This window comes from Salvelinus alpinus, chromosome 26, assembly GCF_045679555.1.
Source record: "Salvelinus alpinus chromosome 26, SLU_Salpinus.1, whole genome shotgun sequence".
Taxonomy (NCBI): Eukaryota; Metazoa; Chordata; class Actinopteri; order Salmoniformes; family Salmonidae; genus Salvelinus; species Salvelinus alpinus.
This window is the reverse complement of record NC_092111.1, coordinates 19,613,581-19,638,931: the sequence shown is the minus strand read 5'-3', so window position 1 is coordinate 19,638,931 and position 25,351 is coordinate 19,613,581. Positions and strand designations below refer to the sequence as shown.

Genomic DNA, 25,351 nt, shown 5'->3' with positions numbered 1-25,351 from the left:
ACCCCGCTCCTCCGCTCTCTCCACTGGCTTCCAGTTGAAGCTCGCATCTGCTACAAGACCATGGTGCTTGCCTACGGAGCTGTGAGGGGAACGGCACCTCCGTACCTTCAGGCTCTGATCAGGCCCTACACCCAAACAAGGGCACTGCGTTCATCCACCTCTGGCCTGCTCGCCTCCCTACCTCTGAGGAAGTACAGTTCCCGCTCAGCCCAGTCAAAACTGTTCGCTGCTCTGGCACCCCAATGGTGGAACAAACTCCCTCACGACGCCAGGTCAGCGGAGTCAATCACCACCTTCCGGAGACACCTGAAACCCCACCTCTTTAAGGAATACCTAGGATAGGATAAAGTAATCCTTCTAACCCCCCCCCCCTTAAAAGAGTTAGATGCACTATTGTAAAGTGGTTGTTCCACTGGATATCATAAGGTGAATGCACCAATTTGTAAGTCGCTCTGGATAAGAGCGTCTGCTAAATGACTTAAATGTAAATGTAAATGTAGATAGAGCTTTAGGCCTACTCCATCTAGCCACAATGGTAGAAATGTAAACAAACTATCTGTGGTGACAAATCATCAATATAGCACGGGTCATCTTTATTGCAGTCGTGTTGCACAGCTCAGAAGATTGGTGTATCATATGGATGTGGTTCCTGAGAACACGTAGAGCACATTCCCCCGCCCAGGCGTTACTGACGCATGTCAGATCTTATAACGCCTGGATAGGTATTTTACCTATCACCTAAACACACCATATGTTATAGCCAACTGGTGCCGAAACGGCACAGTCGATAACGTGTTAGCAACCATTGGTTGATACAGGCAATGTTTGAGCGCGACCTCAGCCAATCTGGAACATCACAGATAGCTTCCAACACACCGACAGTGTTAGCACAAAACACTACGCAGCATCATCTGGATATGTATGCAACAAAAGTTCAACATTCACCTTCTGTTACCATTTCTGTCAAGCTGTCTATTCATACAGTGTCTCTGCAACGCAATGCTGAAAGGCAAACGCAGCGTTTCATGGAAAATTTATGTAATTCTCGTGTAACAAAATGCAGAAACACTGTTGGTGGGATCGAAGCGTAATGGTAGCCTTCCCCTGCTCAGAAGTTGCATGCATCCATCCAATGGTTGCGTGACGTGTCATCAATGGTGTCATCGACTGACAGATTTCTATAACATATGATGTGTTAGCTGATACGTGAAATACCTATCCAGGCTTTGTAAGTTCTGGAATGAGTCAATTTGGCAGAGGAACGCGCCGAATATGCATGCAAATAGTTTGACTAATCAGATGCAAAGCCCAATTAGGGCCTAATCTAGCCCAGGTTTGCAGCCTGGAAGGTGGTTTAAAGCTACCTCAGTTTCATCAATTGTAGCATAGCAGAGGCACATTGCGCTCTAATTTACAGGTTCACTTTAGTTGTTGGCATGGGACTCATAATGGCAAACAAGCTCTGGCTATTTCCAAAGCAACTAGTTTTGTTTTTACTGGTGGAAAACTTAATCTCTCCTGCTTTTTCACTTACTTACAGCACTGGCACATGGCAACATCTTCCAAGCCGAATGCCACAATTTGGCGATCGTCTGCCTTTTAAACAGCTTCAACTTCACCAACAAACAGTTTCCAGACCAGTTCGAGTAGAAACGGTCGATGTGAAGTGCCATTCAGACTACATGGAGATAGTTGTTAAGGCTGATCTGTTTAAACTCGGTATTCTTATTGACATGGATGACCTGCGACTTGGAGTTGAACAAGACAAAGAGACCTGCAGTGCTTCAGCAGCCGGAGATGAGTACAGAATATTGGCAGCGCTATCGGACTGTGGAACCAAGCGTTTGGTAATTATGGTTAATGTTGTTTCAGTAGTTGACTTCTTAAAACAACCTTCTGTTTAAATTCTACTTTGTGAATCCACAGATGAACAAAGACTCCATGATCTATACAAACCACCTCAGATATACACCCAGAGCCACACCAGATGGGGTTATTCGAATGGATGGTGTTGTAATCCCAATTGCTTGTCATTATGAAAGGTGAGTTTAGGTTATACTGTTAAATGATCATGACTGTGTCCCTATTGGTTTGCTTGCTAGACTACTTTTTGTTTCAGGAAGTACAGTTCAGACAGTGGCCCCCTCCAGCCGACCTGGATCCCCTTCAGCGCCACAGTGTCTGCTGAAGACACCCTGCAGTTCTCCTTGAAGTTTATGACAAGTGGGTATATACATTCTGGGCTGCATTGAGCAAGACACAACCTTGTTGAAAGTTCAGATAATTAGGAGACCATCGTGCTCTCCCAGATGTTTGGTTGGTGTAGCACAATTGATCCTTAGACAAGCTAAATACAGAATCTCATCAGACATCACTTGAATTATTGATCTTTCTATCTGCAACGTTAAACAATTAGCCTACTAACTATGGACCTGTTTACAAACTCCTTCATGGACCTTTTAACCCATTCATAGATGCTAACTATTAGCGCCTCTTGACTATAATATTCTGTCCAGGGCAGTTTTTTTGTGCCTTGATGCTCGTTAACTTTAACTCATTGCTTGTGGTCCGGTTTGGGAACATAAGGAATATTTTTCAAAACAGACATGACTATTTTATAGGATTAGGTTTCCCACACTGACATTTTCATGTTACTGCGCTTATTAATGGAAAATGTATAGGAATTAGCACAGGTACACCTCTGGCTATCTGCATCTCTGAACACCTGTTTAACGGAAGACTGACTCCACAAATGTGTTGTCACTGAAATGCTGTCAGCTACAACTGTTAAAAAGGTGTGCAGTAATTTTTTTTTTGTGAAATGAGTAGGGCTTAACTTTTCTTGAACACATTGTGACTTGATTCACATTTAGATCAAGTTTATGGCTGCCAGAGCCTCTTTTAGAGGCAAATGACATTTAATGGCCTTGGACTATAAGGAATAATTTTAAGTTCCTTTAGTCAATTGGGATAACCTTCTGTCATTTCTGCCCAGGTGACTGGCTCTATGAGCGGGGTTCTGGAGTCTACTTCCTGGGTGATCCCATCAACATTGAGGCGTCTGTCAGGGTTGCTCACCACTCCAGGCTCAGGGTCTTTGTTAGCAGCTGCGTGGCCACACTGGACCCTGATAGCAACTCTGTCCCCAGATACGTCTTCATTGAGCATGATGGGTAAGCAAGAGGGAACTGCCTAAACTAAATCAGCTACCTAGAATGAATATACTCTGGCTGGCCCATGGAGAATGATAAAGGCCTCTTGAGGTCAAAAGGCAGTCTTATCATGGGCAGTGCCATTGAGGGCTTCCACCATGATGGTGGCATTTTAAAGTAGTCAACTGGGTGGGGACTTCTACGGGTTGTAGCCTCAATGCCGCTGCCCATGCTGTCAGACGCTGTAATGGCACAGATGAGTCTGCTCTATGGGCTGTTTATATCTCCCCTACAGGTGTTTGGTGGATTCCCAGCTGCCTGGCTCCAACTCTGGGTTCATGCATAGAACCCAGGATGACAAGCTCCAGTTCCACATTGATGCCTTTAGGTTCTATCAGGAGAACAGGGCAGAGGTGAAGGCAGTACCAGATGTTGTGGAGCATTATGGGTACTGTAGCTGGTACATGATGCTACAGTAACATAACTAACAGCTGTTATGTAGGCTACTGGGTTGCTGCATTTTGTTTCGCTCATCCTGTTGTGTTTCTACAGCTGTACATCACATGCCACCTTATGGCAGTCCCTGTCATGGACCATGCAGAGCCTAGCAACAAGGCATGCTCCTTCATTGATGGCAGGTGTGAGATCTGACTAATTTCCTTAGGTCACAGCCCAGTAAGAGTAGCTATCTACTGGAATAACCATAGGATTTGTTGAAATGTGGTGGTCTTGGTCCATGAGTATCTTCTACACATTTCAGTTGGAGGTCTGCCGACTCGAATGATTTGCAATGTGGCCGTTGTCCAAGCCTGAATAGCCAGAAGGGGGTTGATCACGATCCAGCACGACATCCCCTCAGTCCAAGACAAGGCGGTAGCCAACCTGAACCTCGTGGCTACCGCATCAAACCTCAAGCCACTGGCGACCATTGGAGGAGTGGGATGAAGTCCAAGAAAGGTGCAGTGTATCTTACTTCCTCTTGCCTTCTCAAAATGCACTGCAGAAGTGTCCAAGGGGAGGTACTTTGGACCTTTCCTTCAATATGGGTGAATGAGATGGGATTTGAAGAAAGACTAAGTAAAATTGTCTTGACTGCAAATGTGTTAGTGAGAAGGTAACCCTGCCAGTGATTAATGAAATTGTGTTATTTAGTATGGAGCCAGGATGCTACTTTGGGCCCCATAATGGTTACAACCAAACGGAGTACATCTTTATCTCCAACGATGAGGGAAGGTATCGATATATATGGCTTCCCTTCTCCAACTGAGGACAGGAGGCCTGTATCACCTGGCAGTCTTTGGAAGAGGGGAATGGACTTCAAGAAAGGTAATTTGACTGTCTGAAATTTTTTATTTTATTTGTATTTATTTATTTATTTATTTTACCAGGTAAGTTGACTGAGAACACGTTCTCATTTGCAGCAACGACCTGGGGAATAGTTACAGGGGAGAGGAGGGGGATGAATGAGCCAATTGTAAACTGGGGATTAATTAGGTGACCGTGATGGTTGAGGGCCAGATTGGGAATTTAGCCAGGACACCGGGGTTAACACCCCTACTCTTACGATAAGTGCCATGGGATCTTTAATGACCTCAGAGAGTCAGGACACCCGTTTTAACGTCCCATCCGAAAGACGGCACCCTACACAGAGCAGTGTCCCCAATCACTGCCCTGGGGCATTGGGATCTTTGTTTAGACCAGAGGAAAGAGTGCCTCCTACTGGCCCTCCAACACCACTTCCAGCAGCACCTGGTCTCCCATCCAGGGACTGACCAGGACCAACCCTGCTTAGCTTCAGAAGCAAGCCAGCAGTGGTATGCAGGGTGGTATGCTGCTGGCTAAATTGCATGCCCTTAATCCTTGTAGTGCATCTAGGCAAGAGCATTGACTAGGGTCTGGTTTCAATGACATTCTTTAAGGGGGGGTCCTTCAAGCAGAACACTCTCCCAACAAATCATGAGGCAGACATGCCAGAATTAAAGATGACCTCTGCTCCATCTTGCTAGCTACTATTTTCTATTTTAGTCAACTGGGTAAGGTGGTGACTTAGTTCCTCTGTTGCCTCCCAACAGGATGCCTTGACCATGAGGCGCTGGTCAAAGGTAGTGCACTAATGGGAAAAGGGTGCCATTTCAGACACTTGTCTTTTCATATCCATACACGCTAGCAATTCTGCCAACACTGGCTATGTTAAATTTAATTTCAGGACCTTTTGCCCAATCCCGAAATGTGGGTGGGCCCGAGGGTCAGGCCCAACAAGCACGGGTTCGTTAGCTCTGGAAATATATACTGGGTTCATCAGGCAGGAACTAATCGCCCAAAGAGGTCATGTTTCTTTACTGGTTTACATGTGATAATTGCATGTAGGTTCTGTGCTAAATGGTCTGTTCTCAGATCTGGAGCCCAACCCAGACTCTGAGTTGAATCCTACACCTGAGCCCATTGGAGACCTTGGATATGACAAGGATCTCTATACAATTGGAACTCATTGAAAGGGTATGTCTGGGATCGTGGTACACTGCACTATGGCAAGCAGGTCAGCATTTATTGGGCACAGTATCTAACCTTAACCACACCTAATAACCTTAAATTATGAACAGTTGGTACAAACTTCCTTTTGACTTTACAGCTGGCACACCTAGCTGGAATCATTCAGTTCTGCCTCCAGGACAAGACTCATCCCAATAAATGTTGACCTGCACACTAATTGCCAGTATCACTTGTACATATCAGCCTTTGACTTTGTCAGATGTTGTGGTTTCATATAGCAGTTATGGCCCTTTACTATCCACTAACTCTTCTGTTGATAGAATACTGTGGGGGGCCCCATTTTTCACTCCAAGCAGCACACTCACTCCTGATGACCCTACAACCAAGTGACCTCGGCACCACAACTGCTCCTGGTGAGGTGAACAATGCTGAAAAGAGGCACTCAAACAGTGAAGGGACTACCACTGTACCACAACACCAAGGAGACATGCTCTCATCAGAACTCACAAAACAATGAACACGAGATGACAACCTCAGAATAAATTATTTAAAGATACCTTTACAATGAATTTCTGTCTTTACTCCAGCATGTAGTTTCCGACCCCAGATCAATCCCAGTCCCTCCAATCATTCTCAATGGAGAATCATGTTTTTGTGAATCTCATGTATCAGCCGACTGGTGTAGGCCTATCCTCAAAGTCAAGAATGGAAAGGGACATACCTGAATTTGTCCAATAAAAACTTGCCTTCAACGTTTGGAGTAAATGGTTTCTGTTGCAAGACGTTTTGCAACAGACATTTTGCAATGGAATCAGACTAATGAATACACCTCTGTTCTGAGGTCAAGGAAAATAACAAAACCCCTCTCGAGCTCAATTCTCTCTATGGAACCCTCAGATTCTATGGTCTACTCAAACAAGTTGGTGTTCACACCAGATCCAGGTAATGTCATCACCAGGGTGGTTCATGTTGAATCAATTAATGTGTAAAATTATATTTCAGAATATAGCGATACTCCATATTTTAGAGCACACTATTAGGAGTATAATGATACCAAGGTGTTGTCTGTATTATGTACATTCCACAGGAGGTTGCTGAGGGGAGAACGGCTCATAATAATTGGTGGAACGGCGCGAATGGAATGGCATCAAATGCCTGGAAACCATGTGTTTGATGTATTTGTTACTATTCCACGGATTCCGCTCCAGTCAATAGAACGAGCCCGTTCACCCCAATTAAGATGCCACGAACCTCCTGTGGTCATTGGGTCTTACAGGGGGCATGTATAGGCCTAAAATTGCCACTTTCATCATGATTTTCTCAAATGGTTTGTGTTAAAACAAATGTGAAAAGCATATCAAACATTCTTCCTCCCATTAAGTTTCTATGAGAGAATTGCCAGAACAATCTGAGATACAAAAAATATTTTCAGGCCTTCCAGGAATCGCCCTTAAGTGTCTGCGGTGTCTGGCTATAAACTAACCTGCCTAACATGGAGACAATGTTCAAGGCATTGATACTGTTTGGGGGATACTGTAGGCAGTGTAGGTCATATGATGACAAGAAAAAAGTTGAATGTGATGACAAAGAAGAAAAAAGTTGAATGTGAATGTGCTCATTTTTGTTTAATTTCTAGCTGTGGTGAAAATATCCTTGTCTATTACTTTGCCTGCCCAATTAGATGTATTTTTCAGTTGAGTAAGGATCCTGGAACTAGCTGCTACAGATGACTTAACTACTCTAACAACATAACATTTGTCAAGTGCAAACAAGTCCAAGTGTGGTAAATGGACAGTGGTTTACTACTGATGCTGCTCCCTAGTGATGTTGAATAATCAGGGAAAGAGGTGATTTACACATTTGACTCTACAGGATTTAATCTATCAACAAGCATTAAGAGGATTTATATTATGTACAAATGTACATTTCTCTGTGTGTGTGTGTGTGTGTCAACTATTTTTATTACAGAACACCTTTGTTTTTAATATAAAAAATGTAATTCAGTACTTTAAGTCGCACTCTAGCCTATTTTATATTATTCAATTATTCAACGCATCAGCAGCTGATTAGTCCAGAAGTTGGATGGAAGACACCTATGGACCTATCACCGTTGACGGTGTTGAGTTACCGATGAACAACAGGGTGTAAACTGATTCTTCAGACACGCCCTGTTGCTGCTTGGCTCGCTTCGGAGGAAACTACAAATTTTAGTAAACAACTTTTCCAAGTTTGAAGTCTTACACTTCTTGACTTTTGGGTGTTTTCTACGTTTACTTAAGACGGGGGTTTTTGTTCTAAACTAAAATGGGAGCGTGTATGGCATTGTGTTCAATCGCCAGCTGTGTAAGTATCAATTATTTAACTTCTTTATTTGTCGTTACGACGCTTGTTTGTGGTTCCGTATGTAAATACACACATTTACCTGTTTTCCCCGTAGGTATATTCTGTGTTTTATGTTGATCTACGTTTGGAAAACAGACACTTGTTTGCAGAAGTCAGCAGTTTCATATTGATTAATATTCTGTCTCAGTGCCTCACGCTCTTCACACCAAATTAGCTGCATGACTAAAATTATTCCCTTTCATATTTCATGCCGTGTTACGGGCAAGTTCAGTGATCATGTTAAATAAATATGATGTGATATACAAGGTTTTCTAGGCCTACTCGAGCCATTAGGTGCATTTCTTCAAATTTTGGACGTACACACCGCAAATGACCATGCATAGAGTGATATACCTATTGACCCTTTCTATTGAAGTTTGTCCCACATTCTCAGGTCAGCAAAAAAACGACAATTTAAACGGTTACACCTTCCAGAGGCAAGGCTTATGAGTACTGCATGTTGCATGGCCTGCTACCCTGGTGCATACAGCCGTCATAGCTTGCAATCCTTTAATGAAGGATGGCTGATCCTTCCCTGCTACTGCATCATAGCTCGACTAAACTATGCTTCATGTCTCTGGGCTGATCTAGCCTATGCCTCAGTAGTTCACACATCGTATCTTGACTTGACAATCTGCCTGACTCCTCAGAGGAGCAGTGAGGGATGCCTCCCGTGGAGCACGAACCTTCTGTGACCGCATACAACACGTACCCAACACTGTCTCTTTCTCAATTCATCTGTCCCGATTCCTCCCATCCTATCCTCGGTTCTTCTCAAAACACATCTGAAAGGGACCGTGGATCTCCACCAATGCATATTTGAGGAGGTGGCAAGGAGAGAGAAGACCTGGAATCATGTAAAGCTATAGTTTGAGAAAGGGCACATCAGGCAGGGGGCTGTGTTCGTTGCTGTACTGTAACCGTATGACTGGCAGCCCTTGTCATTGTAACTGGCCTGACTGCCTTCAGTTGTCTGGGCTCATTTGGGTGGAAAACACAAGAGTTGCGATGGTTGCCGTAACAATAACAGGCGGTAGCACACAGTACTTTTGTTGTGCACACACACCATGCATGCGTTTGCTTCATTAGCTTATCTGCCCCCTCATGCCTTCTCCCTCTGGCATACCAAAAACGACTCGTCTGTGCGGTCCTATTTCTTATCCCCTCTCTCCCTCACCTCCCTCCTCCAGGCATCGTGTCTGTGTGGCTCTGCTCCCTGTCTGTTGTCAGGATGCTGTCCCTCCACCTATAACTCCACTGTGTCCCGGCTGGCCTTCTCCTTCCTGCTGCTGCTGGGGACCCTGGTCTCTGTCATCATGATCCTACCTGGCATGGAGACTCAGCTCAAGAAGGTAACACCACACAACCCTGGTCTTGGTTGCTTGATGAGTAGAGTTGCCTGAGACCTACATATTTGTGTTAGCTCCCTGAACTAATTCCAAGGCTTTAGCTCAGCGGGTTAACAGGATTGTGGTTCGCAGGAGACCCTGGTTCGAACCCAGTAGTTCACACATGCTGGTGTAGATGGCCCAGTGGTTGACGACAACTTTTGATGTTGTCGTCAATGTACATTGTTGGTTCTATTCTTACTGTTTCTTTACTGATCTATCAGATACCAGGGTTCTGTGTGGGCGGAACCTCCATACCCATGCCAGGCATCGAGAACAAGGTGAACTGTGATGTCATCGTGGGCTACAAGTCTGTGTATCGCATGTGCTTTGCCATGGCCTGCTTCTTTTTCCTGTTCTCCATCATCATGATCCGCGTTCGCAGCAGCAAGGACCCCCGAGCTTCCCTACAGAACGGGTATGTAGCTGACCTTTTTATAGTAGTGGATGGTGATCTTCAGGGATACAATGTTGCCCTCTGCTGGCCAGGGCAGTGCCACATTCCCCACACTCTTATTTGTTTACATACCAGCATAAAATATTAGGGCTAGGACGATACCAGTATCCCAATACTCGTTAGTGTCATGGCAAGGAAACAAAACACGAAGCGGCTTTAACTTTAGGAAAAAAGCACTAATGTTGGAAACAACCACATGTTGTAATCCAGAGTCACATTTATTTACTTTCCAAATTTTATTGGAACATTTTACACAATATTTTACATACAGAAGGTTTTTTAAAGGATGATACTGCCCAAAAATATGACCAGTGTATTTGTTTATGGTGCACAGACACCGGACCTGTTTTTGTATGATGTGATTTTATTGAATGGAATGCTTGTGGCTTTGTCCTCTCAGATTCTGGTTCTTCAAGTTCCTCGTACTGGTGGGGATAACTGTAGGAGCCTTCTTCATTCCAGACGGGACATTCAACACAGGTATATGTAACAGTATAACTTTAAACCGTCCCCTCGCCCCGACACGGGCGCGAACCAGGGACCCTCTGCACACATCAACAACGGTCGCCCACGAAGCATCGTTACCCATCGCTCCACAAAGGCCACGGCCCTTGCAGAGCAAGGGGAAACCCTACTTCAGGTCTCAGAGCAAGTGACGTAACCGATTGAAATGCTATTAGCGCGTACCCGCTAACTAGCTAGCCATTTCACATCCGTTACACTCACCCCCCTTTCAACCTCCTCCTTTTCCGCAGCAACCAGTGATCCGGGTCAACAGCATCAATGTAACAGTATAACTTTATGGCGTCCCCTCGCCCCGACCCGGGCGCGAACCAGGGACCCTCTGCACACATCAACAACGGTCGCCCACGAAGCATCGTTACCCATCGCTCCACAAAGGCCGCGGCCCTTGCAGAGCAAGGGGAAACCCTACTTCAGGTCTCAGAGCAAGTGACGTAACCGATTGAAATGCTATTAGCGCGTACCCGCTAACTAGCTAGCCATTTCACATCCGTTACATATACACCATTACTACGATATTACATATTTTCTTCACCCTGAAGAAGGCACAGTGATGCTGCAACATTGGTTGTTTTTTACCCAATAAATTACTGGGAGATTATTCATATGGAGTGTGCAACTCAACTTTGTTTTTATAGCTTACACTTTATTCACCGTTAATCAGCACCTCTACACTAAATAATCTTCTCTGGGTGTGAGCCACATTCAATGTGTAACAGTATTGCTTCCGTCCCTGGGCTCAAACCAGGGACCCTCTGCACACATCGACAATAGCTACCCTCGAAGCATCGTTACCCATCGCGCAACAAAAGCCGCGGCCCTTGCAGAGCAAGGGGAACAACTACTTCAAGGTCTCAGAGCGAGTGACGTCACCGATTGAAACGCTATTAGCGCGCACCCCGCAAACTAGCTAGCCATTACACATCGGTTACAAATACACTAATAACCAATCCCAGATCGGAGTTTTGAGCCACACACAAACGCTATAACATTTGGTTTATGATTTGGTTTACGGCTACTTCCCATATCTGTAGGTCATATTGCACGGAAGACCAAGGTAGTCAAGTAAACTAGCTAGTAATTGGTCTGCAATATCGCGACTCCGGCTGCCTGTTACAAATGGTGCCCGGCTAACAATATGCAACGTTATAACACTATTCCCTTGCTTCATCTATTGCACCTTTACAGTTCCATCAGAGGTATTTAAACTAACCCTTCTTGTACATGTCGTTCCATGGGTATTAGTCTGCCATCAGACATCAACAATAAGACATGTAGCCTATAGGGTATTATAGTTAACCAACCTCAAAAGTGATGTTAGCCACTGCTTCATGATCCACCACCAACCACTCCATTTGAATCTTTTCCAGCTTGCTTTATTTTAATGGATGGACATATTTTAAAGTTTAGGTGGCTAATGGGCACCGAGACATTTTATCTCTACATTTCTTTCATAATGTTAAGTTTTAAAATAATTTACTAGGAGATAGCGAAGGTAGTCGACATGTTTCAGCTAGCTAAGCTACCTAGCTTGAAGACGTGGTAAACAACTAGCTAACGTTAGCTATGAAGTTGACACATAAGTTCAATCAAAGTTACCGGGCATAAGACTGTGGCCAATGACAATGAGCCTTCTTGGGCGGGCACGGCTACTGTAAATCAATGGAGCACCGATTAGGGGCTTTTGCTGGCTAGCTCAGCAGGTGCTGCGGTGACGCATCCTCAGCCAATCACGCGCAACCAGAGAAGATTAACGACGTCTGTCCTCTGTACTTTCCGTCTGCCCTCCACCACAGAAAGCACCAAGCTGCCTTACTCAACGAAAATGAACCAAAACAACAATAGAATGGGAAAGCGACCAAATCAAAGTTTATTTGTCACGTGCGCCAAATACAGCCGGTGTAGACCTTACAGTGAAATGCTTACATACAGGCTCTAACCAACAGTGCAATTAAAAAAAGTGTTAGGTGAACAATAGGTAAGTAAAGAAATAAAAATACCAGTAGTGAGGCTATATACGGGAACCAGTTAGTCGGGCTGATTTGAGGTAGTATATGTATGTATGGTTAAAGTGACTGCATATATGATAAACTGCGAGTATCAAATCAAAGTTTATTTGTCACGTGCGCCGAATACAACAGGTGTAGACTTTACAGTGAAATGCTTACTTACAGGCTCTAACCAATAGGGCAAAAAAAGGTATTAGGTGAACAATAGGTAAGTAAAGAAATAAAACAACAGTGAAAAGACAGGCTATATACAGTAGTGAGGCTATAAAAGTAGGGAGGCTACATACAGACACCGGTTAGTCGGGCTGATTGAGGTAGTATGTAGATATGGTTGAAGTGACTATGCACATATGATGAACAGAGAGTAGCAGTAGCGTAAAAGAGGGTAGTCCGGGTAGCCATTTGATTACCTGTTCAGGAGTCTTATGGCTTGGGGGTAAAAACTGTTGAGAATCCTTTTTGTCCTAGACTTGGCACTCCGGTACCGCTTGCCATGCGGTAGTAGAGAGAACAGTCTATGACTGGGGTGGCTGGGGTCTTTGACAATTTTTAGGGCCTTCCTCTGACACTGCCTGGTGTAGAGGTCCTGGATGGCAGGCAGCTTAGCCCCAGTGATGTACTGGGCCGTACGCACTACCCTCTGTAGTGCCTTGCGGTCGGAGGCCGAGCAGTTGCCGTACCAGGCAGTGATGCAACCAGTCAGGATGCTCTCGATGTTGCAGCTGTAGAACCTTTTGAGGATCTGAGGACCATTGCAAAATCTTTTTAGTTTCCTGAGGGGGAATAGGCTTTGTTGTGCCCTCTTCACGGCTGTCATGGTGTGTTTGGACCATTTCTAGTTTGTTGGTGACGTGGACACCAAGGAACTTGAAGCTCTCAACCTAACACGGAACCCAAACCGGCTGCGCGTGTGCGCCATTGTGCGCTATCGTGCATAAATGTATTTTGTGCCCCTACACCAAACACGATCACGACACGCAGGTTAAAATATCAAACAAACTCTGAACCAATGACATTAATTTGGGTACAGGTCGAAAAGCATTAAACATGTATGGCTAGTTAGCTTGCACTTGCTAGCTAATTTGTCCTATTTAGCTAGCTTGCTGTTGCTAGCTAATTTGTCCTGGGATATAAACATGGAGTTGTTATTTTACCTGAACTGCACAAGGTCCTCTACTCCGACAAATTAATCCACACAAAACGGCCAACCGAATCGTTTCTAGTCATCTCTCCTCCTTCCAGGCTTTTTCATCGTTGAACTTATATGGTGATCGCATCTAAACTTTCATAGTATTACCACGACAACCGGCAACAAAGTTCGTCTTTCAATCACCCACGTGGGTATAACCAATGAGGAGATGGCACGTGGGTACCTGCTTCTAATAACCAATGAGGAGATGGGAGAGGCAGGACTTTCAGTGCGATCTGCGTCAGAAATAGGAATTACTTATAGTTTAGCCCTTGGTAACGCAGACGCGCGCGCGAGCGGTGTCGGTGCAGTAATTGAATAACATGGATTTCTAAATTTATTTTGCGACGCACACGATGTGTCTGGTCTGGTCAGCATGTCAACCTGCTCCACTACAGCCTCGTCGATGAAAATGGGGGTCTCTGACCTCCTCCCTATAGGCTGTCTCAACGTTGTCGGTGATCAGGCCTACCACTGTTGACGTCTGCAAACTTAATGATGGTGTTGGAATCGTGCCTGGCCATGCAGTTGTGGGTGAACAGGGAGTACAGGAGGGGACTGAGCATTCACCCCTGAGGGGCTCCAGTGTTGAGGATCAGCGTGCAGATGTGTTGCTACCTACCCTCACCACCTGGGGGCGGCCCGTCAGGAAGTCCAAGATCCAGTTGCAGAAGGTGTTTAGTCCCAGGATCCTTAGCTTAGTGATGAGCTTTGACGGCACTATAGTGTTGAACGCTGAGCTGTAGTCAATGAATAGCATTCTCACATAGGTGTTCCTTTTGTCCAGGTGGGAAAGGGCAGTGTGGAGTGCAATAGAGATAGCATCTGTGGATCTGTTTGGGCGGTATGCAAATTGGAGTGGGTCTAGGGTTTCTGAGATAATGGTGTTGTGAGCCATGACCAGCCTTTCAAAGCACTTCATGGCTACGGACTTGAGTGCTACGGGTCTGTAGTAATTTCGACAGGTTGCCTTCGTGTTCTTGGGCACAGGGACTATGGTGGTCTGCTTGAAACATGTTGGTATTACAGACTCAAGGGACGTGTTGAAAATGTCAGTGAAAACAAGTGCCAGTTGGTCAGCACATATGCTTTCTTAGATCAAGCAATTTGTTTTATACCATTAAAATGTTTGCTAACTGATATTGTTGTGACATTAAATAACAGAATGGCCCACGTGACGCATCGCCACTGCCAAGAACTTGTAGTCAATTAAACACACCTTGCACATTTTGTCTTTTAACAAACTCGCTGTGTGTGTGTGTTCCAGTGTGGTTCTACTTTGGCATGGTGGGTTCCTTCTTCTTCATCATCATCCAGCTGATCCTGCTTGTGGACTTTGCTCACACCTGGAACCAGTCCTGGCTGGAGAACGCTGAGGAGGGAAATGGCAAGTGCTGGTTCTCAGGTACTGATCGTTAATACAGTCTACTGATTTAAAACGTTGTAGTCTAACTCATTTATTCAGTCTTTTCCGGAAGTAAACTGAAATTTCCTGAAGAAAATAGGAATTTCAGTGTAATTTAATGAATTGACCCGTATCCTGGTTTTCTCCTAGTGGTAATGGAAGGATGTTTCCTGACATCCGTAATGGGATGTATTCTTCTGTTTCCCCTCCCACAGCTCTCCTGTCCTTCACGGTGCTGCACTATGTCCTGGCCTTCTCTGCTGTGGTGGTGTTCTATGTCTATTACACCACAGGAGACGACTGCACTGAACACAAGGTCTTCATCAGCCTCAACTTCATCTTCTGCATCATCGTCTCCGTAGTTGCCATCCTGCCCAAAGTTCAGGTGAGGTTTGTCTCGCAAGAAAGATTGATACCAGCACACTGTTGCAAGTTCCTGCAGTTTTTTTGAGTACAGTGTTTCTTTGCAGGCTGTTTCAGTCTTGTTCCTCTTTCTTTGAAATGCATACACATCCTGAAGTTCATTCAGGGGTGAAAATATTAGCAATGTTTGCAATTTTGAAGATCATCAAAATGTTAAACAATGACACTGAACTATTTGTTCATGTGAATGTAGTTGAACAAAAGTTAGACACTGATGTTTTGTGTTAATTTATGTATTGTCCCCCAGGAGTCCCAGCCCAGCTCAGGCCTGCTCCAAGCGTCCTTCATCTCCCTCTACACCATGTATGTCACATGGTCCGCCATGACCAACAACCCCAGTAAGTCTCCTCATGACCCTGCTGATGCCCCTGTTCAGTCATTGGTTAAGAGTCATGGTCCAGGTCGTACATTAAAGATGACCTGATGTAACTATGACTCGCATGGCTGCATACCGACTCATGGAAATCACTTGATGGGAAGTCTGGAACAACAAATGTATATGTGACGAAGCATATTTTACCCAAAAGATCAACTGATCAGTGATCACTTCATCCAATATGAGATGAGTTGCAGCCAAGAATCACAAGAGAAGAAGTAAATCAAATAGATGTGACTAGCTCATAACTACAAATTATCAGCTTTTAATTATCTTTATGTTAAAAGCATAACATTTTGTCTTTCAATGGCCTTCATCAGAATGACAATATTCTACCTCTTTCCCTACAGACCGTAAGTGTAACCCCAGCCTGCTGAGTCTGGTACACAACACCTCCACCCCTACACCTACACCTGCCCCAGGGCAAGGGGTCCAGTGGTGGGATGCACAGGGCATCATAGGACTGGTCATCTTCCTCTTCTGCACTCTCTACGCCAGGTATGAAGTTGCAACCTAGAGTAGGGTTCATGCCAATCCTGGGGACCCACAGGACCGGGCACTCTTTGTAGCAGACCAGAGACAAATCAAATGTTATTCGTCTCCTATACATGTTTAGCAGATGTTATTGTGGGTGTAGAGAAATGCTTGTGTTTCTAGCTCCAACAGTGCAATAATATCTAACAATTTCACAACAATACACACATCTAAAGTAAAGGAATTAAGAATATATAAATATTTGGACGAGCAATGTAGGCACGGCATAGACTAAAATACAGTAGAATAGACACCTGATTGAAGTACTGGGCTAGAGTAAACTTGCAAGCCTGTGGGTCCTCAGGACTGGATTTGAGACACTGGTTCAGAGCTATGTTTCAAATGAAATCCTGACTATTCGAGCCTGTCCACATCATCACTTCCCCTTTTTTCTGGTGGGTTTCCTGCTCTTTCCCTCCTCGCCTGCAGCATCCGTTCGTCCAACAACACCCAGGTGAACAGGCTGATGCAGACAGAGGAGGGCCAGGGTCTGGCTGCAGAAGACCACGAGGCGGCCACGGGGGAGGACGGGGTCAGACGGGCCGTGGACAACGAGGAAGAGGGGGTCACCTACTCTTACGCCTTCTTCCACTTCAGCCTGTGCCTGGCCTCCCTCTACATCATGATGACACTCACAAACTGGTACCAGTAAGTAGTTCTGTTTTCTTTATGTCTGAGGGGATAGAGGAGTAGGGATGTGTACAGGTATAACTGAGGTGATTGATGTTGTTCTAGACCTTGCGTCAGCTCCCCAAGCTAATGCCTGGGCTTTAGGTCAACAGGATAACAGTCTTATGGTACTCCGAAGACCCAATTTTCAAACCATCGCACATGGTCTACTATGCGTTTTTGTGATGGTAAACAAAATGTGATTGATTGGATTGGTCCTGATCTCTCCTCTCCCCAGACCTGATGCAGACTACCAGGCCATGCAGAGCTGTATGCCAGCTGTGTGGGTGAAGATTGGCTCTAGCTGGATAGGCCTGGCTCTCTACCTCTGGACCCTGGTAGCTCCTCTCATCCTCTCTAACCGAGACTTCAACTAAAGACATACATTCCATCCAGGGCTAAGTCCCAAATGGCACCCCTGGTCCCAAGTAGAAAGAGGGTGGGTGTCTTTTCAGAGTTGCTGAGGGACTTAACTGTTTGGCATGTTTTGATTTATACTATTTGGAACGTTTTTTTGAATTGTGCTGCTTGAAGGAAGGGACCATTGTCATGTCTTATTTTTATTTCAGGCTGGATGTAACATAGTAAAAGAAAATCAGGGACACTTAAATTAGTATATGTTATGTTTGGTATTGTTACTTAATTAGCTAATTTGCAACTACTTAGCATGCTAGCTAACCTTAACACCAACCTTAATTAATCCTTAAGGGTCTAAGCCTGCGGAGGGGTTCTATTAAGCTGACATATGGAATTTTTTTAAAGATGTTCATACCGAGGATCATTAATCGACTTGAATATTAGGACCCCTTTTAGGTATTATATAAATATATCACACGCACATTATTTGATGAAACATTGAATTGGGCCTTAGTGCTATTAGCCCATAGAAATGGATTGAATAACAGATTCATATGGTAGTAATAAATAGATAGGAAGTTTGTTTTTTAAAAGTGTCTGTCCTATGTCCGAGAGACATAAATATAACAAAATATGCAGAAATTGTACTGCCATTTTCTGGTTGCTAAAATACGAATAGTTCGCCTAATTTCAGTTTGTGACAGCAAGCAAGTATAGTGTAGCGAATCATTGTACTATCTAAACCACTGTGAAATATATTTTTCATAACCAAAAATATTGTATTTTCCGCTGTTTGAAGCTGGTGTCCAAAACCGAAGCTTAAGACGCAAGAACAAAACTTAAGAACAGGAAGCATAGAACAGGTATACTGCTTCTTAGACTTGCTTTAAATGAGTTACAGATCTATAACACATTTATGTGAATTGGATCGGGTCGCCCAAAAAAATGACATACTGCAGCTTTAACCAAAAATGTTTTGGCACTAAACTACTTCCATATTATTATTATTATTATTTTTAAATGTACTGGTACCGGGCTACTTTCAGACGAGGCTTCTAAGCGCACTAGAGCAAAACAAACGACGTGTGCGAGAGTCACCTTTCCATCGAGGAGTCATATTAGTGTGTAGCCCAAACTGTTTGGACGCTACAGACAGAAGTTGGCAGTACCGACTTCAGACGAGTCCCGTGATGCTTGTTGGGGTCGTGTTCATGTGATTCCTCTTCCCATAGTGGTCATATTAGTTTTGTAGGCCACACTGTTCGGATGCTACTGACGTTTTCGTGAGAATACCGATTTTCGGGGTGTCTCACGGTCTGACAAACACGCTGTAGCTCAGCTACCTTCCACCGCAGATGTGGAAGGCTATCATTGACGGATGCGGTGGATTGAGATGCAGCCTGTGCAAAACAATGTATATCTCTAGCACTCGAGGATCCCGAGTCTAAGGCACTGCATCTCAGTGCTAGAGGTGTCACTACAGACACCCTGGTTTGAATCCAGGCTGTATCACAACCGGCCGTGATTGGGAGTCCCATAGTGCGGCGCACAATTGGCCCAGTGTCGTCCGGGTTTGAGAATTTGTTCTTAACTGACTTGCTTAGTTAAATAAAGAAATTAACAGACTGCTTTTGAAGGGGATTTTTTATTATTATTATGCTAATTAGATTTCGGCAGGGGTGTTGACATCGACCCCTAGCCTAGCTAAGATTAGCCCTAGCTAGCATTAGCCACCTAGATAGTCAACAAATTGTGGACAGACACAAATTAATACATACTATACCAATCGTAACGTATGATACTAATTAGAGTTTTCTGGAGATCAATTTACTGTTAAGTATCCCCGATTCCAGGTTTAATTTGCATTTAGCCATACTTGAGGTTGGTCTTATTTACTTTTTTGTTGTTGATCTTGTTAAAAAAAAATGGGATTGGTTTCATGCTTTCATAATATCTTCTGTTCACTGAATCTACTAAAATTACTTCATAAGTCCTCAAATCGTATGAACACGATCAATATGTTAAACCAGCCAAATAAACTCCACTCAGGTGTTAATGTTTTACTTGTTCCACCTGTTTGCATACATTTAGATCCTCTCCACAATATACCTTGCGCAGTCCATCCACGACATGTTCGGCAGGGTGCCATCGCTACAAATGAGCATAGTCTCGAGGATGTTGTGTACAAATTATGTTCATCCAATGCACTTTCTCCTTGTTTTTAGTTTATTTGTTTTATACATTTCAGTGTGTCTTTGATTACAACGTACATGTACATTCTTTTTTTATAGCTAAGATTTGTAAAAGTGCCTTTAAACCTATAGATTTGCTATACAATACCTATTCAGTCAGACCATAGTCTAGCTTTGTATTCCAATTTGTATATGGTTTGTCATATATCTGTCAAGGTATCTCTAGTGCCTCCTTGTCATGATGAAAGTAATACATCTGATCATCTCTGAAATGTCTTCCAGTGTTCTATTGTGAGATTGTTATTTTAAGAGTTCATGGGGTCCTGTAGGTGGGACTATTGCCCCTCAAATGACTGTATATTGCTGCTAGGTTTTATTTGCGATGATTAGTTCTACATACCTCTTCAGATAAGTAGAAAGTGCCCGTGGCACTTCTTTTGTCTCTGCCATTCTGCCTCAAAGTGAAACATGTTAGCTCAATTCATATCAGGACAGCCAATGCCTACTACTAGTTAAATAGCTTTGTCCATGTAATAGCTGCAGCAACCTTGGAATCAAGTGCTTTATTCTGTTCAACACTAGTCTTACTTCATTTTGTCAGGACATTCCAGCACCTGAGAAGTTGAGGAAACAGACCAAAGACATGTCATCACATGATGTCATCAGTCCGAGCCAACAGGGATTCCAGAACCTCCCATCCCCTCTGGCTTCATTCATCACCCTGATCACATGACCATGATCACACTCCAACAGGATTATTCTTATTTCCTTGTGACGCAGGATTACCCATGCAGCCACACCACACGCTCTCTCGATGAGGGAATGTGATTTCCCCATCACAAGATTGGCATGAGGAGGGGTTGAACACAAGACCAACATTATATTCATTGAGGACCAAATGGGTTCAGCTGGGGTAGAGAAGGAGCACAGAGAGATGGGTCTGTAGTTAGTCCATGAATTCAGCCTCAAATCAAATCACCGCAATCAGAACGTTTGAGTTTACGCAGAGCAGAATTACGCCCAGACACACACTGAAGTAATGTACACCTAGTGGGAAATAAAGTGAGTGCTATGCCATATTAATTTCAGCTGACTGCTTTATGGTAGTCAATGTTAGTTGAATTAACATGCTTTCTTTCATTCAATCACTTTGAGACCCTTCCTTTTGCTCTTTTACAGAAAATAATCTACTGTATATATCTGAGTATTTTTCAATCCTGTACACTAGTAGTTCTGATCTTGGTGAGTGGGTGACCTTGTTAGTGTGATGACCCTGGGTCTCTGTGACAGACCGTTCGATAGTGGTGGAGTCCCCTTCACAGCAGGCATTTAGACCTAGTCTACATAATGCTGTTATATAACGGCCTGGTTGGGGGAACCCATCATGCTATGACTCTGTCTGGGGCCTCCACTGTGGTGCGGTAGAGGAGAGAATACGGAAAAGATTGGCTGCATTAGCCGGTTTGGATCATGCTCTCACTGGGGATGAGGACTGCCACTGTGCATCTGGATACCTCTGTAGGTTGAGGTGAACACACAGGTAGAGGGAAAATGTATGTTCTAGAGCAGGGCTCTCCAACCCTGTTCCTGGAGAGCTACCTTCCTGTAGGTTTTCACTCCAACCCTGTTCCTGGAGAGCTACCTTCCTGTAGGTTTTCGCTCCAACCCTGTTCCTGTAGAGCTACCTTCCTGTAGGTTTTACCTCCAACCCTGTTCCTGGAGAGCTACCTTCCTGTAGCTTTTCACTCCAACCCTGTTCCTGTAGAGCTACCTTCCTGTAGGTTTTCACTCCAACCCTGTTCCTGGAGAGCTACCTTCCTGTAGGTTTTCGCCTCAACCCTGTTCCTGTAGAGCTACCTTCCTGTAGGTTTTCGCTCCAACCCTGTTCCTGGAGAGCTACCTTCCTGTAGGTTTTACCTCCAACCCTAATCTAGCACACCTGATTCTAATTATTAGCAGGTTGATAAACTGAATCAGGTTAGTTACAACTGGCATTGGAGCGAAAACCTACAGGAGGGTAGCTCTCCAGGAACAGGGTTGGAGACTCCATTTCTGGAGAGCTACTGGCCTTGCAGGGTTTTTTCCCCAGCCCTGCTCTATCATGAATCTATTACTATAGATTAGAATCAAGTGTGTAGTAGGGTCAGACCAGATTCTTGCGGGTGGGAGGATAGCTAATAGCACCCCAGGAGGAAGGTTGCTTGGCAACTCTGGTATAGAATATAACCTGGCAACTCTCTGGTATAGAATATAACCTGGCAACTCTCTGGTATAGAATATAACCTGGCAACTCTCTGGTATAGAATGTAACCTGGCAACTCTGATACAGACAATAACAACCTGTGTGGAAAAACAAGCTAAATTTAGAGCAGCTAGCTACTGAAGGTTTTAATGAGAGGTCTCAGAGGTCTTCAAAAAGTAAAGTTCTCACCCATATACACACTACCCCATACTGACAAAGTGAAAACATGTTTTTAAACATTTTTGCCCATTTATTGAAAATGAAATACTTAATTTAAATAAGTATCCATACTTTGTAGAAGCCCCTTTGGTAGCAATTACAGCTGTGAGCCTTGCTGGGTATGTCTCCAAGAGCTTTCCACACCTGGATTGTACAATATTTGTCCATTATTCTTTAAAAATTTCTTCAAGCTCTGTCAAATTGGTCGTTGAACATTACTAGACAAACCTTTCAGGTCTTGCCATAGATTTTCAAGTAGATTTAAGTCAAAACTGTGACTCAGCCACTCAGGAACATTCACTGTCTTCTTGGTAAGCAACTCCAGTGTAGATGTGGCCTTGTGTTTTAGGTTATTGTCCCGCTGAAAGGTGAATTCATCTCCCAGTGTCTGGTGGAAAGCAGACTGAACCAGGTTTTCCTCTAGGATTTTGTCTGTGTTTAGCACCATTACAATATTTTTTTTATCCTGAAAAACTTCCCAGTCCTTAACAATTACAAGCATACCCATAACATGATGCAGCCACCACTATGCATAACACTTTGTATTGAGGACAAATAGTTAATTGCTTTGCAGTATTACTTTAGTGCCTTGTTGCAAACAGGATCTATGTTTTGGAATATTTTTATTCTGTACAGGTTCACTCTGTCAATTAGGTTAGTATTGTGGAGTAACTACAATGTTGTTGATCCATCCTACCTTATCTCCTATCCTTGGCTCTGTAACTGTTTTAAAGTCACCATTGGCCTCATGGTGAAATCCCTGAGCGGTTTCCTTCCTCTCCGGCATTGAGTTAGGAAGAACGCCTGTATCTTTGTAGTGACTGGGTGTATTGATTCCCCATCCAAGGTGTAATTAATTACTTCACCATACTCAAAGGGATATTCAATTATTCTTTGCAAGGCATTGGAAAACTTCCCTGATCTTTGTGGCTGAATCTGTGTTTGAAATTCACTTTTGACTGAGGGAACTTACAGAAAATGTTATGTGTGGGGTACAGAGATGAGTTGGCCATTAAGAAACCATGTTAAACACTTATGCACTTATGCAACTTATTATGGGACTTGTTAAGCACATTTTGGCTTGCCATAACAAAGGGATTGAATACTTATTGACTCGAGACATGTCAGCTTTTCATTTTTAATTCATTTGTAAAGATTTCGAAAAACATAATTCCACTTTGACATTATGGTGTATTGTGTGTAGGCCAGTGACAAAAATATCTAAATGTAATCCATTTTCAATTCAGGCTGTAACACAATACTTGCTGAAGGCACTGTAAGATATTACTTTTGGTTTGGGTTTATATATTTGATTTAGACAATGCAATAATATAATATTGAACCTCTTCACATTCTGATGTATGCTCATCATGTAATTAGGGGTTCAAGCATCAAAGCTGTGAGAAACCCTAATGTATTTGTTGGCAGTCATTATTACATAGTCATTATTTATTGAATTAGGCTACAGAAAAGTTATTACGCAACATGTATTACATTGTCTATTGTGTTACACTGTTAGTCATTTTAGGTATTATCAACAGTAAAAAAAAAAAACTGAAACATTTAACTGCAGCATACTGTAAATGATGGTGCATTGTGGGAAATTGCTGTATTTCAATTGGTACTATAATTCCACCCCACAGTATACAGTACCATACTGTATCTTTGGAGCGCCCAAAACCTTGACCACTAGTGGGTGCATGGTATTGTTGTTTCTGGCTCATTAACATATTTTGAGGCTTGCACTGTAAGAGGATATTTGTTGCAGTCGTGAATGAGAATGCTGTATCAATTTAACTCCTATGTGGTTATAGTGCCCCATCAATTTAAAATATATAGGGGACACATTGGAGTGGGAGCAAGTCTTAAACCTTAAATGGTTGAGTATTTTGCCATGTCTTTTTGGTCTGTTTTGCCTTGTGGTCGCTGCCAGTTTGGAATTCTTCGTTAAGACCTCTAGTGCAAGTGATATAAAATACCAAATATTTATTAACATGCTGTAGTGTGTAAACACTTTACCAACCAGCCAACCTGCTTGCACCAATTCCTTGTAATTATAGGGAAATACTGTGAAATACAAACCCCTCCCCTCAATAAATGTAATTCATTCATCCATTCAATCTGATGAAGTTAGAATTGAATTATTTACAGTATAATGCAGTAAATTTTACGGTGTTGTACTGTGTGTCATTACACAGTACTTGCTTTCATACCACATTTATATTACAATAGCTATAGTATAATATATACTGTAATATGAAAGGCAGCATTTTACTTGCCACAGCGCTGCCTGTAAATTACTGTCAAATTCATGGCAACCCCTTTACAGTGTACTATTATCCATTGTCCCAGTCCCCCACCAGGATTTGTTCAAACTGAGATATCAAATATATAATATCATAGGCCTACTAAAAAATAAATGTAAGGCTAATACCATAATAGAGCCTTTGCAGAGCAACAAAAGGCATAGGCCTGTGTTCTCCATTGTAGTGACTACAGTATGCCACTGACAGTTGTTAAAGTGGGCGGGGTATTTCTCTGGAACTGCGTGGATCGAAGCAGCGTGTTCTGTCGCGAGGACCAGCTGTGTGTGTGTGGGACACTGGCGCGCGCTGCTGTGTGAAATCGCAGCATCAGTTTGAAAAGGGATAAGGAGGACCCTCCATCCCTATCCCGCCACCGCCAGAAGAAAAATAACACTTCTCAACCTGGGGCAGTCCGTTTACATGGTAGGCTCGATTATGAAAAAGTATATTCTGTTGCTGAATAACCTACATGGCTCAAACAGTGCAGCAATGTGAATACCTGTCAACATTTTAGCATCTGGCATTATTACCATAATTTTGCATACCGGTATGCCCCTGGCTGATATGAGGGGTGATGATATGTGGCGGAGACACGGCAACTGCACTGCAACGAAGTGAAGTTCAGCGGCTCTGCAGGTACAGTAATGCTGGAGACAGTGTATCATTGTTTGGAACCTTCAAGAGCTCGGTAGCGACAGAGTTACTGTTCTTCACATGAGATGACGACAGGTTATTGTGCATTCTCGCGCTTTGCAGATCGCGTGCATAAAACCTTCTATCCAACAAAACGGCGACCTTTGGGAAATTTGCTGTTATGTTTTTGTGTGTGAAGCAGAATTCTAGGCAGCATGCCTTGTGATGCACAAGGATTGCGTGTTGTGTGCATGTGTAGCCTATACCGGTTGCCTCTATTTTGTACAGTCTTGGGACAGTTCCAAGACTGGGGTTGTCATTGTTCAAGTGAAATAGGTAGACAAGAGAGAAGGAAGAGCGAAACCAGTGGTTCAGCTTGCCACACACAGAGTCGCTAGGCTACATT

The 25,351-nt window shown here is 43.6% G+C and overlaps 3 protein-coding genes across 4 annotated transcripts in view; all 3 read left to right on the top strand.

Moving 5' to 3' along the window:
• Positions 1-1,363: 1,363 nt before the first annotated feature.
• Positions 1,364-6,204, top strand: LOC139554895 (zona pellucida sperm-binding protein 3-like). Its single transcript, XM_071368141.1, has 10 exons — positions 1,364-1,847; positions 1,927-2,042; positions 2,120-2,223; positions 2,996-3,173; positions 3,448-3,565; positions 3,705-3,790; positions 3,913-4,109; positions 4,305-4,478; positions 5,547-5,648; positions 5,963-6,204. The coding sequence occupies exons 1-9, from the start codon at positions 1,437-1,439 to the stop codon at positions 5,642-5,644; spliced, it is 1,482 nt and encodes a 493-aa protein (XP_071224242.1). The 5' UTR covers positions 1,364-1,436; the 3' UTR covers positions 5,645-5,648; positions 5,963-6,204.
• Positions 6,205-7,717: 1,513 nt separating this feature from the next.
• Positions 7,718-20,275, top strand: LOC139554894 (serine incorporator 1-like). Of its 2 annotated transcripts, XR_011670910.1 has the most exons (11): positions 7,811-7,985; positions 9,215-9,376; positions 9,637-9,830; positions 10,270-10,349; positions 14,857-14,994; positions 15,210-15,379; positions 15,665-15,755; positions 16,144-16,291; positions 16,757-16,975; positions 17,235-17,435; positions 20,147-20,275. XR_011670910.1 is itself a non-coding variant. In XM_071368140.1 (10 exons), exons 1-10 carry the CDS (start codon positions 7,947-7,949, stop codon positions 17,371-17,373), a joined length of 1,380 nt encoding a protein of 459 aa, XP_071224241.1. In that variant the 5' UTR covers positions 7,718-7,946; the 3' UTR covers positions 17,374-19,821. The 2 variants fall into 2 exon arrangements, 1 of the variants encoding a protein (XP_071224241.1); XM_071368140.1 differs by lacking the exon at positions 20,147-20,275 and having other exon boundaries at positions 7,718-7,985; positions 17,235-19,821.
• A 4,297-nt stretch (positions 20,276-24,572) lies between these two features.
• LOC139554890 (transcription factor HIVEP3-like) overlaps positions 24,573-25,351 on the top strand; it is a 58,846-nt gene continuing 58,067 nt past the window's right edge. Inside the window, exon 1 of the mRNA XM_071368133.1 lies at positions 24,573-24,735. The gene's annotated coding sequence lies outside the window, so the exon portion shown is untranslated. The remainder of the gene's footprint in view (positions 24,736-25,351) is intronic.

Excerpts from the sequence above, each read along its gene's own strand:
- LOC139554895 (XM_071368141.1), top strand. The coding sequence starts at position 1,437 with ATGGGACTCATAATGGCAAACAAGCTCTGGCTATTTCCAAAGCAACTA. Across the intron at positions 3,174-3,447 it reads GTCTTCATTGAGCATGATGG|GTGTTTGGTGGATTCCCAGC; the intron begins GTAAGCAAGAGG and ends TCTCCCCTACAG. Across the intron at positions 3,566-3,704 it reads ATCAGGAGAACAGGGCAGAG|CTGTACATCACATGCCACCT; the intron begins GTGAAGGCAGTA and ends GTGTTTCTACAG.
- LOC139554894 (XM_071368140.1), top strand. The coding sequence starts at position 7,947 with ATGGGAGCGTGTATGGCATTGTGTTCAATCGCCAGCTGT. Across the intron at positions 15,380-15,664 it reads CCATCCTGCCCAAAGTTCAG|GAGTCCCAGCCCAGCTCAGG; the intron begins GTGAGGTTTGTC and ends ATTGTCCCCCAG. Across the intron at positions 15,756-16,143 it reads CGCCATGACCAACAACCCCA|ACCGTAAGTGTAACCCCAGC; the intron begins GTAAGTCTCCTC and ends CTTTCCCTACAG.